Source organism: Diachasmimorpha longicaudata, chromosome 6, assembly GCF_034640455.1.
Source record: "Diachasmimorpha longicaudata isolate KC_UGA_2023 chromosome 6, iyDiaLong2, whole genome shotgun sequence".
Taxonomy (NCBI): domain Eukaryota; kingdom Metazoa; phylum Arthropoda; class Insecta; order Hymenoptera; family Braconidae; genus Diachasmimorpha; species Diachasmimorpha longicaudata.
The window spans coordinates 3,176,189-3,192,844 of record NC_087230.1 but is presented as its reverse complement, the minus strand read 5'-3'; the positions used below and the strand labels follow the sequence as shown (position 1 = coordinate 3,192,844).

General features: G+C 37.3%; 2 protein-coding genes across 6 annotated transcripts; one reads left to right on the top strand and one right to left on the bottom strand.

Annotated features, from left to right (window-relative positions):
* The first annotated feature begins 1,242 nt into the window (after positions 1-1,242).
* Positions 1,243-16,096, top strand: LOC135163651 (E3 ubiquitin-protein ligase RNF19A-like). 5 transcript variants are annotated; one of them, XM_064123256.1, is made up of 12 exons: positions 1,243-1,526; positions 1,613-2,067; positions 3,621-3,855; positions 4,987-5,129; positions 5,900-6,089; positions 6,636-6,947; positions 7,120-7,264; positions 7,792-7,928; positions 8,012-8,109; positions 11,767-11,965; positions 12,789-13,497; positions 13,928-16,096. In XM_064123256.1, the coding sequence occupies exons 3-12, from the start codon at positions 3,696-3,698 to the stop codon at positions 14,163-14,165; spliced, it is 2,331 nt and encodes a 776-aa protein (XP_063979326.1). In that variant the 5' UTR covers positions 1,243-1,526; positions 1,613-2,067; positions 3,621-3,695; the 3' UTR covers positions 14,166-16,096. The 5 variants fall into 5 exon arrangements, with proteins under 5 accessions (XP_063979326.1, XP_063979325.1, XP_063979329.1 ...); XM_064123255.1 differs by lacking the exon at positions 1,613-2,067; XM_064123259.1 differs by lacking the exon at positions 1,613-2,067 and having other exon boundaries at positions 1,244-1,526; positions 12,789-13,478; positions 13,928-14,129.
* On the bottom strand, positions 9,253-11,503 carry LOC135163653 (uncharacterized). The gene is made up of 2 exons (XM_064123262.1): positions 10,469-11,503; positions 9,253-10,375 (listed from the first exon to the last, which is right to left on the bottom strand). Exons 1-2 carry the CDS (start codon positions 10,793-10,795, stop codon positions 9,443-9,445), a joined length of 1,260 nt encoding a protein of 419 aa, XP_063979332.1. The 5' UTR covers positions 10,796-11,503; the 3' UTR covers positions 9,253-9,442.
* Positions 16,097-16,656: the final 560 nt, after the last annotated feature.

Below are 16,656 nucleotides of genomic sequence, written 5' to 3'. Positions count from 1 at the left end.
TACAGCTTACCTTTTTGTCTCGACAGTTGAATCCCTGCACAGTGGTGCTCTCAACGTTTGAAAATTCTCTGTACAGTTGAACAAGTACAAACGGAGCCCCCCCCCTATCATCAATCTAGCTTGCGCTAACCACTCTCGGTCGGTTAAGGCAGTCGGGCTCTCTGCTGATAACGGTGGGAACACCACACTTAAGGTATGATTCAGCCAGGTAATCTCAAGTGAAAAACAGGGGACAAGGTCTCGCAAGCGCCACGAGGGCGCGCGGCGATCACTTTCACCTTCCCCTTAACTCCTGGTCATCCCCACTCTTCTAAGCTGTTCGGCGCAGAGATTATTTCTTAAAATGCAAAATGATTTTAAAGAGTACGGAAAAATGTAAAAAAATTCTTTACAAAGAAGAAAATAAAGGAAAAACACAAAAATAATGAGAATCATTGTTATTTTTTGTTTAAGTTCCTATCTCTTTCTCCATGATTTTCTCACTCATTCCCGCGAATTAGTGAACTATTTCATCAAGAAATATAGAATAATCTATTTTTTTTATTGATTACGAATAATGGGATACTAGTAATATTCAAAATAATGTAATTAAATTCATTGATTCACCCATAAACCAAAATGTTTTTTCACGAAGGGGTGTTGGAGTGTGGGGAGATTTGTTTACAATTTGCGATTACCCATTGGTTTATCCTATCGAGACATTTAGGAATCGATTTACAGATCGTGTGCTAATCGAATCTGTGAAAATGGTGAAATCGTGTTCAATTGGGAATTGTAAAAACTCATCGTGGGACAGTTATCGGTTTATGTTTTTCACGTAGAATGTATGAAGTGATGAATAGATTCTTTAAAAAATTACCATTCATCCTTTCCTTATCCATGTTTTTCTTTATAATTTTCCGATTTGCATGTCAACCCGTTTTTGGGAGATATTGCAAAAAAAAATTGAGCGCCTTCGCCGAGATTTGAACGCTCCACCGTAGAAATTGTCGAGTGGTGGGGACGAAACGCGCATGAGGAGAAGACGGTGTACAGCGCGGCGCACGGCTTCCGGAGGTACTTGTCCCCTGTTTTCTTGTCGGCGACATCAAAGTTTGAGATTACCTCCCTAAATCATACCTTAACCACACTGTCCAGCCCGCAGCGTCCTCTGCCAGCTTTCTCGGAATCACCAATTCAGTCGAAAGATTTTTTTTACCCCTAAAAAAAGAGTTTCTCCCCCACTCGACCTCTTTCCCACTAGTCTCCATTGCTCTGACTAAGTCAACGTGCGAGGTGTCTGTCTGCCTGTCTGTCAGTCCGTGTGCTAGTGTTCTAACCCCCCAATAAATACAGTTCTAACCATCAAAAATTCATCTAACCATCAGCCACCCCCTCATTTCTTCCAAAATCCACCGGTAAAAATAATCTCCTCCAAACTTGTTAGCCCATTACCCCACGGATTAACTCCACTTTTAGTTCATGCAACAAGTGAAAGCTGATGTTTCCCCATCGACTCACGGAAATAAAAGTTTAGCAGATTCTCGGTGAGTCATATTTGAACAATTGAATCACAGTGGGACGCAGAGATAACAAATTCTCCGCTGACGTTATTCTCCTCTTTGTAAAATAGCTGTTGTCCTTGGTGCATTGAAAACGACTTGAGTATTTCCAAAATGGAGTGATACTGGCCTGTCTATTGAAACTCATCGTTGACCACTCGTACTTTTGAGGTTAATGGGTTATTAACCCACAAGACCATGACTTCCCCTTTGGGAATAATCGTGACAATGAGTGATAAGAGATAATGAACAAAAAAATAATCCGAATATTTACGTCCAGTTTTTCATCATTTTACCCAGTGGAGGCGCCAGGGTCGTTTCAATCGTTCTCTCACCCCCTCGTACATCCCCTTCTCACCACCGATTTTCTCATGGATTCGCTGACGATGGGCTTTTGTCGCAGCACTAGCCAGTCCACAATCACGTATCAAGAGCATCAGCTGTTTTAACCAGACAATTTTCAATGCTCATATCACAGTGAAACAATTGAAAGTCACTTATTCATTCCGTTGAGGATGGAAAGGAGGTGAATAAGTGGGGTTATCGTGAAATCGAAATATTTTCACCTTCCGTGAAATTTCGCTCTATGAATTATTTAAAGACTGGTTCGTTATCAACACACGTATATTCAATTTATTGGTTTTCTGGAGGCACAGGAGGTACCAAAGTGCACACGGTTGCAGTATGGGTTTTAAGCTCATTAACCATATCCAAGTGTTTTTTTTACAGTTGATACGTATCACCCCTGACAATCTGGGAGCCATGCAACTGCGTGGCTTTTTATTATCTGATTATTGAATGGCTAATTCTTGCGGCTGAATAAATTATAATTGAATTATGTGGGAATTGATGAATTTTTCAAAATAATTTGCACGCTTGGGCAAAATTGAAAGACTTCAATGGTCGATAATTCGAAATCTCCAAAAAGAAATTGAATGCATTTTTTTTAGTTGAAAGCTCAAAAATAGAGCTTCTGAGTGACAAAAAATCAGCGAATTTCACTCTACCGATCACGAGTTATTGGTGATTGATGACGATGCAGTTTGTCCCACTCTTATGTTATGAAAAAATTTTTCATAACGCAACCCATGCATATGATGAACAATACATGTTTTAAAAACAATGAAGAACTGTAAATAATGGATATTCAATTATTCATTACGTTTAATGCACGTATTTTTGTTTTAATACTCATGAAATACTAATGCTAATCGTTTTGATGAATTGATCAATCGCGCATGGTTCAATTGAGATTAGTTCAAGTATAAAGATTAGCCATTCAACATGGCTATCCCATAGTTAATCAATTGGCTTCATCCAAAATCATTAGTCATCGAAGTTACGCTTGCACAGGACTATTTTTTTATTGAAACATTCATTGTTTATAAGAAGTGGAATCGAGACGAACTGACGAATAATGAATACTACTATCAACAAATGAAATTGTTTAAAGTTTCGGAAATTCTATTTTCGGGAGCATGAAATCAATTCCTGGCAACATTCTGAGTGAATAAATTTGTGACGATGCAGAACGAACGTTTTTCATGATGAAAAATTGCTTGTAAATTCTTGATAGAAACTTCTTGTTTTTTTTTCTTGAAAATTGAAATTTTCCAATTATTATCTTTATTAATTTACTTCTCCATCCGTTTTGAATGCCTGAAGATGTTATGAATGAAGAATTAAAAAGTCAAAAATAAAATTTCTATTTTTATTACGTTTATCATTATCAATAATTAAAATTGAATTGATTCTGTGGAACTCTGGAGAAACTGTTCAGAATCAACGTACATTTTAGGACTTGTTTATAATTCAAGCAATTCTATTAATTATCTGTCAATCTCGCCTCTATTCCAAATTGGATCTATCGAATAATTGTCGGTAAGACCCATTCCCTTCTACAGAAACCATACCAAGAAAAAAAAGTAGATTGGCCCTAGTTGTGAACATTATCCACGATTGTATCCCTGTAGTAAATTACTTCACATTCTCCATAATTCGTTCGTGCGATATCACGATTTTCGCTGATTCCGCAGGAAGGTCCCGTTTCTCTATCACTATGATTAATTTATCCACCAGATTCGTGTCATTAAATCCATACAGAGGGTTGGAACACTGAATGTCATTCTAACGACAATGTAATAAACACTGAGGATGATGAAAGAAGGCGAGTCCGTTAGTGGTTGCAATACCGCTCCTGCCAGAGCGAGAAGATTTTTCCCGAGATTTTCATTGAGAAGTTTGTTGCACTATCGTCCGGTCCTAGACCAGAGGATCACTAGGGCAACGAGCACCAGTAACAGGAGCAACAAAGGTACGACAAAATTGTGATACTTGTTTCCTGTTTATTCATTTAATTATCGTCATCTATTTATTGTGGATGGACCAACAGTCGAGACCGATTACGGGGCCAAGTCTTATTTGTAATATCTACAACGTTCGAGAGGTGTTCAAGATGATGATTTAGACAGTAGATACATATACGAAAAAAATTTTGAGTTGTTTATGAAATGCTACCTCAGTGAAAATTGCTATGGAACGGGGCACTACAAGACCATACGTGATTTCTTTGAAAATTTCAGATATAACAGTAAAATTCAAAAGTGCAACAGTTTAAATTTGGAAAAACACGATTGCTTTGTTTTACGATTCACCATCGTACTTTTCATTTTAGTTCGCAGTATAAACAGGAAAACAGAGTAGTTTAAAATCGACGAAGACAAATACTTGCAATAATACCACTACGTAGCATAACAAAATCACCATTGAATAAGCGCCAATTTATATTTGAGCGGAGAAATTTCTCGAAATCAGCTATGCAACAGGAAAAAGTATTTTCGACAAGGTGAATAATTTAATTTGGTGATGGTAATAAGTAGAAAAACGAATCGAGTTTTTTAAAAACTTTATTGATGTCTAGATACTTATTTGGGTTACTCATAGATCAACTTGAAAAAAACATTTTATAAAAGGTACAACATTAAAGTTTACTGTGGTAAAAAGAAAACTCAAAGAATCACACAATAAAATAGAGGGTGGACAATTTTAGGTCTTTAAATTCGAGTATGATCCGCCACTGCAATGCTAATATAGTAGTTTTTTTATTTAAACTTCGTTCCATGTACACAGACCGATATAGAAGCGATCTTGAAGACTCAATGTATAATTTTTATTGCTTTTCCTCACAAATGGGATTTTTTTTGCGTCAGAAGATAAACGTTGCAATTCAGCAAATCAAACTCGTCGATTTTTTAGGTTATGTCTTTTTTAGCCGTTACGACACAGAGCTTAGTCGTATTAACATTTTTATTTTCTAGCATCAATGTAACACGGTATTCTTTAGCCCATCTATTCACAGCGTCACTGACGTGCAGTGCTGTTCCTCGCAATTATTTATTTATTTAATAGATTGAAAAATAACAAGACGAAAAATGTTGGATTACAGGTAAAGATGGGAATGCTGGGAAAACAGTTGATGTGGAGAAGGGGGAGGCCAGGACGATCAGTGGATCCAGCCATTTGGGGTATCACAGCGCCGACCTCCACCGGGCCACCAGTAAGGGCTCCGTTCTGTCAACTGCAGGAAAGGTTCGTTGTGCTAAAAATTTCTAGAATAGTTGCGTCAATAAATTTTTAAATCATTATAAAATTACACAGAGATTATCAAAACGTAATAGTCAACTAAATTGATGAGTATTTCTTCGCCATATTTATCGCGGAAATTCGTTGGAATTTCCTGGGAAAAGCTGATATTTTTTTGATCTAACGATCGAACTGAACATAAGAATAAATTTGAATAATATTAAAATTAAATGCAGTCTTCCAATGACGCAGATCGTGAGATTGAGAAAAAAATTTTATACTAAAAAAAATCCTAATAAGAAATAGAAATTGATCCTAATTCTTCATGAATCGAGATATGTACTTATCGAATTTATCAACACCATCATCTCTAAAAAAAAATACCTGGTCAATAGAAAGTAGGATTCATAGCTGCAATTTAATAGCCATTTGGCCTACGAACTGAATTATGTAAATTGAAATTATGATCGAAAATAAAAGATAACAATTCGAAGTGTTTGTACTAAATGAAAATTCAATCCTTTGAGATTGATTTTGTCGCAATAGCACGTGTTTTCCAAAATCGATAGAATAAATAAAATATCGTCTACGGGACCAAAATCGAGTTCATACAATTCAATTTTGGAGTTGTTCAAATCGATATTTGTGTCTCACCATTCCATGTCCTTTTGCCACAATTTAATCGCTCAACGATTTCAATCACTCATTGCATTTCTATTTCTCACATTTTTTTTCTCAATCAAGATTTCATAATTTCACTGAACATTCACTTTCAGAGTTGTGAAAATGGCCTGGTTGAGTGTCCCCTCTGTCTGGCAGAATTGCCCCTGGAACTATTTCCAGTAGTTCAGTCTTGTCACCATCGGAGCTGTTATGACTGCTTCCAGCAGTATCTCAGGGTTGAGATATCCGAGTCACGTGTCAACATAGCATGTCCCGAGTGCGCGGAGCCACTTCATCCAAACGGTAACCAGATTCGCATGAATGTTAATCAAGCAATGATATGCAGTGACTGTCCTCTTCCCCTCGTCACGCACGTCGTCAACCCCCCCCCCTGCCCCTCTTTCCTCTAAAAACTCCGCCCAAGAGTTACAGCAAAATAAATAAATTACTTTGTTACCGAATGCTTCTGCAGTGATTTTCTCGGGTGTCTTTGAGAATTTGTTTCCTGTCATCAATCTGTACCTTCAGTTTTATTTTCCTACTCTGTGGCCTTGTCACGTTATTTTACACAACATAATGGGCAGCAGTAAAAACTCCATCAATCCGTCAATACTGGGCGATATTTTTCTCTCATTGACATAACAAAATTTAATAAAATAATATTTAAAGTAATATTTTGATACGTAAAATAAAGCATTATCCTGGGTCTGAATTTGCAAATTTTTTCTTTGCAATTTTATTTTTTTTCTCATAAAAAAATTTATGGAAAACAAACGGCCAGGCTCTATCACGTTATTTTATACAACACAATCGACAGCAATAAAAATTAATCAATTAATCGCTCTTCAGATATTCGGATGATCTTGAACGATCTAGTTCAGCTGGAGAAGTACGAGGATTTCATGGTGAGAAGGGTACTAGCTGTCGAGCCAGATGCTAGGTGGTGTCCAGCCCCCGACTGTTGTTTTGCTGTTATCGCAAGTGGTTGTGCCTCGTGTCCTAAATTGAAATGTGAGAGACCCGGCTGTGACTCTTACTTTTGTTATCATTGCAAAGCGCGATGGCATCCGAATCAGACTTGTGATGCTGCCAGGGCACAGAGGTCTCAGCATTATGATCGCACTTCATCCCTCAGCTTCAGTCAGAGTGATTCACAGCACAGTGAGTTCTATTTTTAATGCCAATCGATTGTTATTTCTGGGAATATCGTGTTGTTGTATTTTCTCGTCCATTTTTGACGCTAGATCAGACATTCAGCAGTTGAGCTAGACTAGGCTTTTCTGTTTCTTCTATTATGGCGATTGTTTATCTGATGACTAATGCAATGTTTCAGGGGATGATATCAAACCGTGCCCGAGGTGCCAAGTGCTTATCGTTAAGATGGACGATGGCAGTTGTAATCACATGACTTGCGCCGTTTGTGGAGCTGAATTTTGCTGGCTGTGTATGAAAGAAATCAGTGATCTTCATTATCTGAGGTGAAGTATCAATGCAATCAGAATTGAGGTTTTATCGATTTTTTTGTAATGCGGGAGGTTTATCTGTTTCAATTATGTGGTGATTCTTCACGTTTCTTGGAGGCAAAATGACAAAGAAGAGAGTTTTGTGTGTTAAAAAAAGACTGGCATGTTTTATTATGCAATTCATTGATATTCATTTTATAAAGAAATGACCACATTCAAATTTGTATGGGGGGTATTCGGGGTGGTCTCGATCAAACGGTCATAACTTCTCTGCAAAACATGCGTTTGAGATAAGTCATGAAGAATGGTGAATGATAAAGAATGGAAAAAAATCGCTGAGCCATTTTTAACTTATCGGCTGTTAAAGACAGTGCATTCTATCAATATCTCCAGATTAAATGAAACCATTTTGAAGAATGGAAAAACATTTTGACACTGAAAAAAAAATTTAAGATTTTCATTCAGCCGTTCTTGACTTATTGGCCATTGAATAACGGCAACTGTACAATGAAATTCTGTAATCGTAGTTTAACTTTTTTTAGTCCCTCTGGTTGCACATTCTGGGGTAAAAAACCATGGTCGCGAAAGAAAAAAATCCTCTGGCAACTTGGCACTCTGGTGGGAGCACCAGTTGGCATTGGCCTTGTCGCTGGAATTGCAGTTCCTGCCATGATAATAGGTGAGAAAAGCAAATCCACTTATTTCTTATTCAATGAAAATGTTCTCAGGAGAAATCACAAAAATGTGGATGTTTGCATTTAGGTATTCCTGTCTGGGTCGGTCGCAAGTTGTATATACGATACGAAGAAGATAATAAACACAAGAGAAATGCTCTCATCGCAGGCGGGGTAACGGCATCGGTAAGTCGACAGTTTATTTACAATTCACATCATTATGGGATTGTTGTGACTGAACGGGGGAGATGATGGGGATCTTCGAATGAGCGAGAAATCTGGTGAAACAGTGATTTATTTGGGGGTATTTCACATTGAAAGACAATTTTTCAACATATTCCTGAATTCATCAGCCAAATAAACTCTCTGCAATACAAAATACAAAATTCATTTGCATACCGGTTTTTGGGGATTGGAATATTATTGTAATGATAAAAAAACTTGACTTTTTTATGATCGGTATAAAGTTTACGTAAGTGATGAAACATATAAAATCTTACACTATTACTTTCAAAAAAAATAGTTGAAGATATTTTTCTCTCATCGACATTACAAAATTTAATTAAATAACATTTTTGCATTTTTTAAAGATTTGCTGTTTTGTTGATTTGTGAACGAATATTTTCATGCGAAAAATTCTCTTGGGCCTGAATTATCCAATTGTTTCCCTGCATTTTTATTTATTTTTTTTTTGTCATAATAAAATTTATGAAAAAACTGAAGAACTGTTGCTCAAGAATTGTTGTAAAAAATTGAAAGTCACGATTTATAATCTTGATAAGACTAATGTAAAAATAGAGATACAATTCGATAAAAATTGGAATGTCTAAAGAAGCTGCCGGATTGTTCCATATTTACGGGTATTTTTATGAAAGAAGAGTTTAAAATGTCCACTTCTGAATTTTCCAGAGCAGTCAGTGCTTCATGAATAAAAAAAATGGAATTGAAAATATTGAATTCTTATTGAATATTTTCAATTCTTAAAAATATTGAAAATCATAAACCCAATATTCCATTATAATAATTTTCTACGTAAATACGTATTATCGATTATCGATTTCTCTCGTTTATTCTTAAACTTTCTTTCAGCTGAGCATATGCAAATGCAGTACATATCGTTATTCATTTTCTCCTAAAATTCTCCGAAAGCTTCCATGCCCCCAAGCCACTATAGAGCCTCAGTCTCGATAAATTGCAGTTCGATTTTATACTTTTTGGCTCACTACCATTGAGAGGGCCCCTGTTACCCCCCACCAGTGAAATCGATGGAGAAATACCATCTCTCGATAAAAACCCCCCAAAAAGCTCAATAAAAACCCTCCCCCCACCCTCAAATACTGAAATACTCTTATGTTTTCATAAAAACAAATCCAAGAAACAAATACAAATAACCATAACCTCAAACCCTCCAAACATAGAGTGGATAAACATCACATATATTCACTTTCAATTACATTATTTTCAAGATGATCGACAAGACTTGTTACTTGATATCTCATATCGACGATAAATTAAAAATCTACTTCGCTGCCTCGATGCTGTCGACATTGAGCACCCCATCCCTGTGAAAATCCTCGAGTACGTCGATGAGCCTCTGCTCAGTGAGTGGATCTCCAAATGCCACGTCGACCGAACCAATGCAAAGTAGTAGAGCTAAGAGTTGTGATCTTTGGTAATCCCTTTCAAGATCATCCCTTCCATACCCCAATTCCTCGCTAATATCGAGACCCAATGATCGACAAGTTGTTGTCAGTGTCTCCCAGTACTTGTCCAACAATCCAGGTGTATTAGTTCTTCTCAATTCAGTGGGTACTGAGCTCACGAGCAATAGAGCAATGTCATTGGTTGGTCGGCTGTAGGTGACCATTTGCCAATCGAGAATGGCGCATTTGCAATTTCCATCGTCATCGTTCTTGAACAACAAATTATTGCACCAAAAGTCTGTGTGAGTGATGAGTGCCAGTGGGCCCTCGGGTGCAAGTAAAGACGAGATAATCTCCTTTGTCTTGGGTCTGAGTGCAAGCAGTGACTCGAGAACTGCTTCAAGACCAGGTCGACGTTCCAAAAAATGTGCCAACTGTGGCAGACCACGTTCAACCAGCATCTGATACGAGTCAGTTGCTCGGGCTGTTTGAAATAAGAATTTATAACGCTCGGACAGTGGCGTTTCCTCTCTGACCTTTAGTGTCAATGATAATGCGTGAACACAAGCAATTGCACTCAATGCCGCTTCAGTTTGCCTTAGTGTCAATCCACGGGAGAATTTTGCACCCTCGTAGCCACGATCACGTAAATTTTCAAGAACTAAAAATGACTCTGGTGGCTCTGGTGTGTCCTCAGTACCACCAGCTGGCTTGTAGTGAGCATGAATGCATTTTGGAATTGGAAGTTCAATGGGCTGTGCCTGGAACACACGGTGATTCTTCTGAAATATCTCCAGTTCTCCCACTACCTGGTGAACATAACCGAGTGAATAAGTTTATTAGATTCTGAGTGCAAATATTCTCCCGAAAAATTATGAAATAGAAAAAAAAATCATCCTCACCTGTGTGTAGAACTTGATCTCCCTCAGATCAAACTGGGCCTCAGTGACGAAAAACCGATTGAAGGGATCCTGGGGAAGTAATTTAACAATGACATTGAGCTTCATATTGTCATCACCAAGAGTATAATCAATGTTGACAGCAATAATGTCACTCAGTACAGACTCTCCCGCTGTACATCCTGGATTCACTTCGAAATCATTGACAGTGAGAATGGATTTTTGCTCATTATGATATATCAAGAGAATGGTCTCGAGCCATTCCTTCGTGACAGGCGTCACTGGCCACTCAGTAACCACAGAGGCATCAGTGTCCTCACTGTCAGACATTTTCACCCTTTAAGTACAAACCCGCTTCCCTATTCGAACGATCCACCTTTGTTGGGCCTTAATTACACGACGGTCAAGAAATTCACACACTTTTCCCAACAATCAGACTCACTTGACTCAGCTCCAAACCCGACATAACTACACACCGTTGGGCGCGACCAATATCCTTTTCACTTTTTTTTCTCTCTTTATTTTCCTCTTTATTTTATTATTCGTAACGCCCCTCTCTGTCTTTCCTCTCTCGGTTGTTACATTCACTTCCGCTAAGTCCGACAGGCCCTGCTCATCCACTGCTCCGTCACACCTTGTTCCTTTGAGCCATTATTCCAGTTGTTGAACCCTCAACTCCATAGTTTTCGATATTCCAGTCGTGTTATCCCTTTTATTCCAACTGTCTTAGACTCTTGTCGATGAATTTTCCTATTCAATGAGTCAATCTGATCCCGAACAGGGCCATCGGCCTCCTCTACCACTCAGTCTACCAACAATTCTGTCTCCTGAGTAACCAACACTCTGGGAATTTACGGCTGCCCCGATAAATGCAGAGATGTAGTTATTATCGCACTGTATATTCTTTCACTGAGTATGCGCAAAACTCCTCCCTTCAATCAATATCTCTGACCCTCCCAGTTTCACCACCACCATTTCTTATTATTGGGTATCCTCAGTGCCCCACTGATAGCCCCTGTACTCCAACAGAGTATCTGAAAATTATTAATACCCTTGACTATCAATGACAGCTGACTATTGAATGACATTTCATTTGCCATGGGCATTTGTCAATTTTACATGGCCGCCATTGCTAGGAAAACAACTCGTGGCAGTCGTTCATTATGCAACAGCTGCTAATTGGAGAGGTCCGAGGGATCGCTGGGGGGGGTTGGGGGAGTAACAATGACACCATTGTTGGCTGAAATGCTTACGTTGATGGGAGACATCAAGGGATGATTTGTTCTTTTTTTTTTTTGCAGGTTCTAGTGTCCCCTGTACTCGCCGGACTTGCTGTTGGCATTGGGGTGCCTATTCTGTTGTTTTATGTTTATGGAGTCGTACCGGTGTCCCTCTGCAGGAGTGGCGGATGTGGGGTATCAACTAATGGGTCTGGAGTCAGATTTGAGTTTGATGATGAGAATGAACTGATGGGGGCACTCTCTGGGAGGAATGTTGGAGGTGAATAATTTTTTTATAGATTTTGGGGGATTAATCAATCTTTTTTTGTGTCTTGTCATTCGTCTGGATTATGTTTTGTTAATATTTTTTTACAAAAAAAACATTAGAAGCGGTAGATAATTTAGTCAAGATAGTTAACCTCGATTAAGTTGATCATCAATCTCATGAGATGAATTAACTTGAAATGTATCTTTCAACGTCCCAACAATTATTTAATAAAATCTTGTAATTCGATTGAAATTGATTGAGATTTAGATGAGGTGCGTGCCAAGTACATTTGTTCATCACATATTGAATTTTTTAACAGTGAAAAGCGAATTATTTTCAATGAATCCATTTACTTCGGAGCAGTATTTGTTTTTACTCAATTAGATTAATTATATTGCTCCCGGAGATGACCATGTTAATGATGAATACCAATTGTTATCAATATCTGAAAGTTAATCTAAATTCTCTACATACTAACCTCAAAATGTCAATTAATCGACTTTCATTAATTGAAAACCATGACCACCTGCAAGTCATTCCCTAGAGCAACATTGTGAACGACTGAATTTTAAAAAAACTGTAATTTTAAAAACGGATACACCTGTCAAGTAAATTTATACAAAAAATTAAATTAATCATCACCTCCTGAAAGTGCGTTTTCACTGAAAAAAAAAACACATATCCCTCAGGTTTTGATAAAAAAGAAATACCATTTCATGTACTGATTGAAATTGTCGAGGGGAGCACTCAGGATGCTTTCCTCGCCATTAAATTTCTCCCACATTACACACACCCTACCAGCATTTCTACCGCAATCTCATTTATTATTACCCAGATGCAGCATCGATAGACGTTGCAAGTCACCGAGGTGGAAATCCCTCGATCGGTGAGGCATCCCTCTCCCTGGGTAGTGGAAGTCAATTGGAAAAATTGGGTCGTGAGAATGATCGAGAGAGTGCAAGTAATGTTGCACTTGCTGGTGCAAGTTTAGCTGGTAGTATAGCATCGAGTGTACTACCAAGTGGTCAAAGACTAGAAGTACAAGCCGACGTAACTTCTACTCAGAGATTCAGTCTTTGCAGTGAAACAGCCTCAGCTGCCACAAGTCTATCCGAAAAATCAGTTAATGCATCGATAGCTGCTGATGATGGTGGTGCATCAACACGAGCACTGGCTGGCTCAGTGCTCAATTTTAAGGTCGACAGTTGCTCGATAAGTGGAGGGAGAAGTGTCGATAATGAGCCGGCTGTTAATCAAACGACCCCTGTTGATTCGGCTGGACAGGCTGCCTCGTTGAACTCTTTGGAGGAAATACAACCTGGACTTGCCAAGAGGACAAGGAGGAAGCCCACACTCGACAGACAGCACAGTGATTCTAGCAATTGGACTGGCTGTGGTGAGGATGGAATTTCTGAGCGAGTGAGGTTTGATGATCATGTGAGCTTCATTGAGGCACATGAGGAACCAGGCAGCTGCAGTAGGACGCAGGGAAGGAGGAAGAGGAATAAGGAAGGAGATGCTGAAGGTGATGTGATAAGGACTAGGTATTTTTTGGAATCACTTGGCATTGGGAGTGGGAAGTGGACAAAATGAATTTGAGGACTTGAAATAATTCAATGATTTTTTTATGTTTTAGGTTATGTTTTTTCATTTGCATGTTTGTACTTATATTAATTTCATTTTATTTAAGGGGGACAGGTGGGGCAAAATGGACACCTAAAAGATAATTAAAGAATGGATACATGTAAACTATATATACTGGATGTCCTTAAATGAGAGAAAAAAACACCCACTGTAATCCAGGGGATGACGAATGAGGGAGATTTTAATTATCACCTTTTGGTTGAATAAAATAGTTTTCATGAAATGTGAAAAATCATAATAATTTTCCTCGAACCGTTTGACCACTTCACTCCTGAAATTGAAGCTCCTCTCCTCGGCAAAGCCAATTGATCGATTAATATTGAATTTCAGAAGTGGCAACGATGAAGATAACCCAACAGAAGATAATAATTCCCGTGCAAGGGTGAACGTGGCAGCATTGAGAATTGTATTTTTTCATAATTCATCATCAGGTGAGAAAAGGCTGCCCGTGATTGAGGAGCCGGGCTCCTCGACCCAACCATCAACCGTAGTTCGTATTTTAACACCAATGAATAACAACGAGACAAGTAAAACTCATGCCGAGGAAGACGATAAACTTCACTGCTGAATTTAAAATATTGTAATAAATAACTGAAGACTGACAAACGCGCATGTAAACGTAATTATCCTATTATTAATTATATTATACACGTATGGAGTTTATTGTCAAGAGGTAATTTGAGGAAGAACCCTTTTGGAGGATAAATTTTTATTAAAATTTTAGAATGAAAACATTGATAAATATTATTTTTGGCGTTTGGAGAGCATTTCGGTCCCTGAATAATTTCAATGTTTTAAACGTTGCATTGAATCCGGATAAATTCATGAATTTTTCCTTTATATTCACCATCTCTTCCCTCAGGATTCAATGACAGAGACTAAAAAATCTAAAAATGAGGAATTGAAAAGAAAAAAAAAAGCATAAATTAAACAAATGGACATTATTTTATTCATTTGAAGACTATTTTTTCTTGAATAATTTTAATATCTTCAATATATTCCCCTCAAAAATTTATAAATAAAACCCACTATAATGTGGAATTACGAAAAAAAATGCAAAATAAAAAATCATCTTTCGATGTGAAAAAAAAATGCGCTTGATTGCACAGTGTACATTGGAATGAGGGTACACCCTAAATAAATGAAAATAGCTGAAGCGCTCTGTGTATAAATATAAATGCTTTACATGGTATATACGGAAAATTTGATCCGTTCGACGTCAATGAATCCGTGTCTAATAATGAAAAAAAAACCGATGAATCATTGAAGAAGACGTAGGCTAAGTGACATTTTTTTGAGACAAACATTTGAATGAGTTCGATGATTAATTAAATTAATCACATGTATTTATCAACGAATAACGAGTACATGAAATGCGTGCGTTTACACATTATGTCCAAGAGCAGCATTTTTAAATCCTTCCTCAAAAGCTTCCAAGTTGGAGTGAGTGAGACACGAGTGACGATTACCTTCGATGAACAGTAGAAATTAGGCTTAAAGAATTTTTCTTTCTTTTTTTTTTCAGGGTAATACTGATAGGGGGAAGGGGGAATGAGAATAAAACAGTACTGATCTTGCTCAATACCGATTGAGAAACAGGGTGAAGAGATGTAGCTGAAAGTTGTGAGAAAAAAGTATTTCAAGGAGATCCTAGGGGCATCTAAAAAATTAATAAATAGTTAACGTTAAAGTTATGGGTAAGAGTGGACGAGGAAAATTAAAGTTTGTTTTTTACGTCATTTTAAAGCACTCTTTATTGTACAACCACTCTTTTTTCAACGATAGGATAGAAAAATGTACGGATTTAAGGAGTGAGCATTAACTTTGATTTTTTTATTATATACTAAACAACTTTATTCGTCGACTAATTGAAAGTACTTTTTTCCCCTCTGTCAGCACTTTATACGTAAATTTGGATTAAAATTCACCGAATATTTGTACGATGTCAATTCTTCGACGGATCTCCTTAAAATTATTGGTAATCCCAATTTAGAATTTACACGATGCCAAACGATTTTAAATTACATTTTTGATACAATTTATTGTTTATTGATCCCACGATGAGAAAAATTGTTAATTGATTTTCTGTTTACTGCTCTTGCATAAAACTGCCATACACGTTATGAATTACCTTTCAGGAATATTGTTGTTTAATTGGGGCTATGAGTAACGTGAAACAATTCCATTCTGGGGATAATCCCGAACGAAAAAAAAAAATTTAGGCATTGGGTTTATTGAATTTTCTTGTACGACGTTCTCCGCCAAATGGGAGATATTCAGACAATTGGAAATCAACATTTGGTGATGTTGTTGAGCCTAAACGTTAACTTACTGTCATCGTTGAGAGCTCTGAACTAGATATTTAGTGGGTGGAGAGGGGGGAAGTTGGATAATATAACTTTTTTCCTGTTGATAGGGTGAATGAATTCACACGATTAAAATATGAAATTTGTATTACAGCATAGAATATGGGATATTAATAAAGATATTTAAGTGAAATCTGGATGTTTATTGAATTTGTAGAAAAGAGATGTTAATAGCATTTTTTTTATTGATATTATACCATTTAGATTTTTTTTTCAGTCTTGAAACGCGGAGAATTCTAAATGAACTTAAACAAGCAGGCGACCAACGCTGTTCGACAGAAGTGCCGTAGCCGGTGCTTTATGCTTTATTATTTTTGCCTTCATTTCTATCAATTCGATTCGCGATGTGAGTTAGTTGTAGTACAGACATTCGCCAGGGGGTTTAAAAAGATATATTTAAATTAATAGTAACATGAACTTGGGCCAAACAATAAATTTTGTAACACCCACCCCACGGATTGCGCCCAGTCAATGTCTGATGCGTTCATATCATAAAACCAAATTTTAACTTACTGTCCCAATTTGTCATCAAATTATTGACTATAGAATACTGAAAATATTGAAAAATAGAAAAATGGCAATGTCTCGTGTTTTTCGTACCAACGGGTATAGTAGTTTCATGGTATTTTGAAAAAAATTGAAATCTGTTGAGTGGTTCATGAGATATTCAAGGAAATACATTCACGCAAAAGG

Bases quoted from the DNA above. Each gene is read 5' to 3' on its own strand.
- LOC135163653 (XM_064123262.1), bottom strand. From the start codon at position 10,795: ATGTCTGACAGTGAGGACACTGATGCCTCTGTGGTTACTGAGTGGCCA. The intron at 10,376-10,468 runs GTGAGGATGATT...TATGTTCACCAG, and splicing joins AGATCAAGTTCTACACACAG to GTAGTGGGAGAACTGGAGAT.
- LOC135163651 (XM_064123255.1), top strand. From the start codon at position 3,696: ATGATGAAAGAAGGCGAGTCCGTTAGTGGTTGCAATACCGCTCCTGCC. The intron at 3,856-4,986 runs GTACGACAAAAT...GTTGGATTACAG, and splicing joins CAGTAACAGGAGCAACAAAG to GTAAAGATGGGAATGCTGGG. The intron at 6,948-7,119 runs GTGAGTTCTATT...GCAATGTTTCAG, and splicing joins TCAGAGTGATTCACAGCACA to GGGATGATATCAAACCGTGC.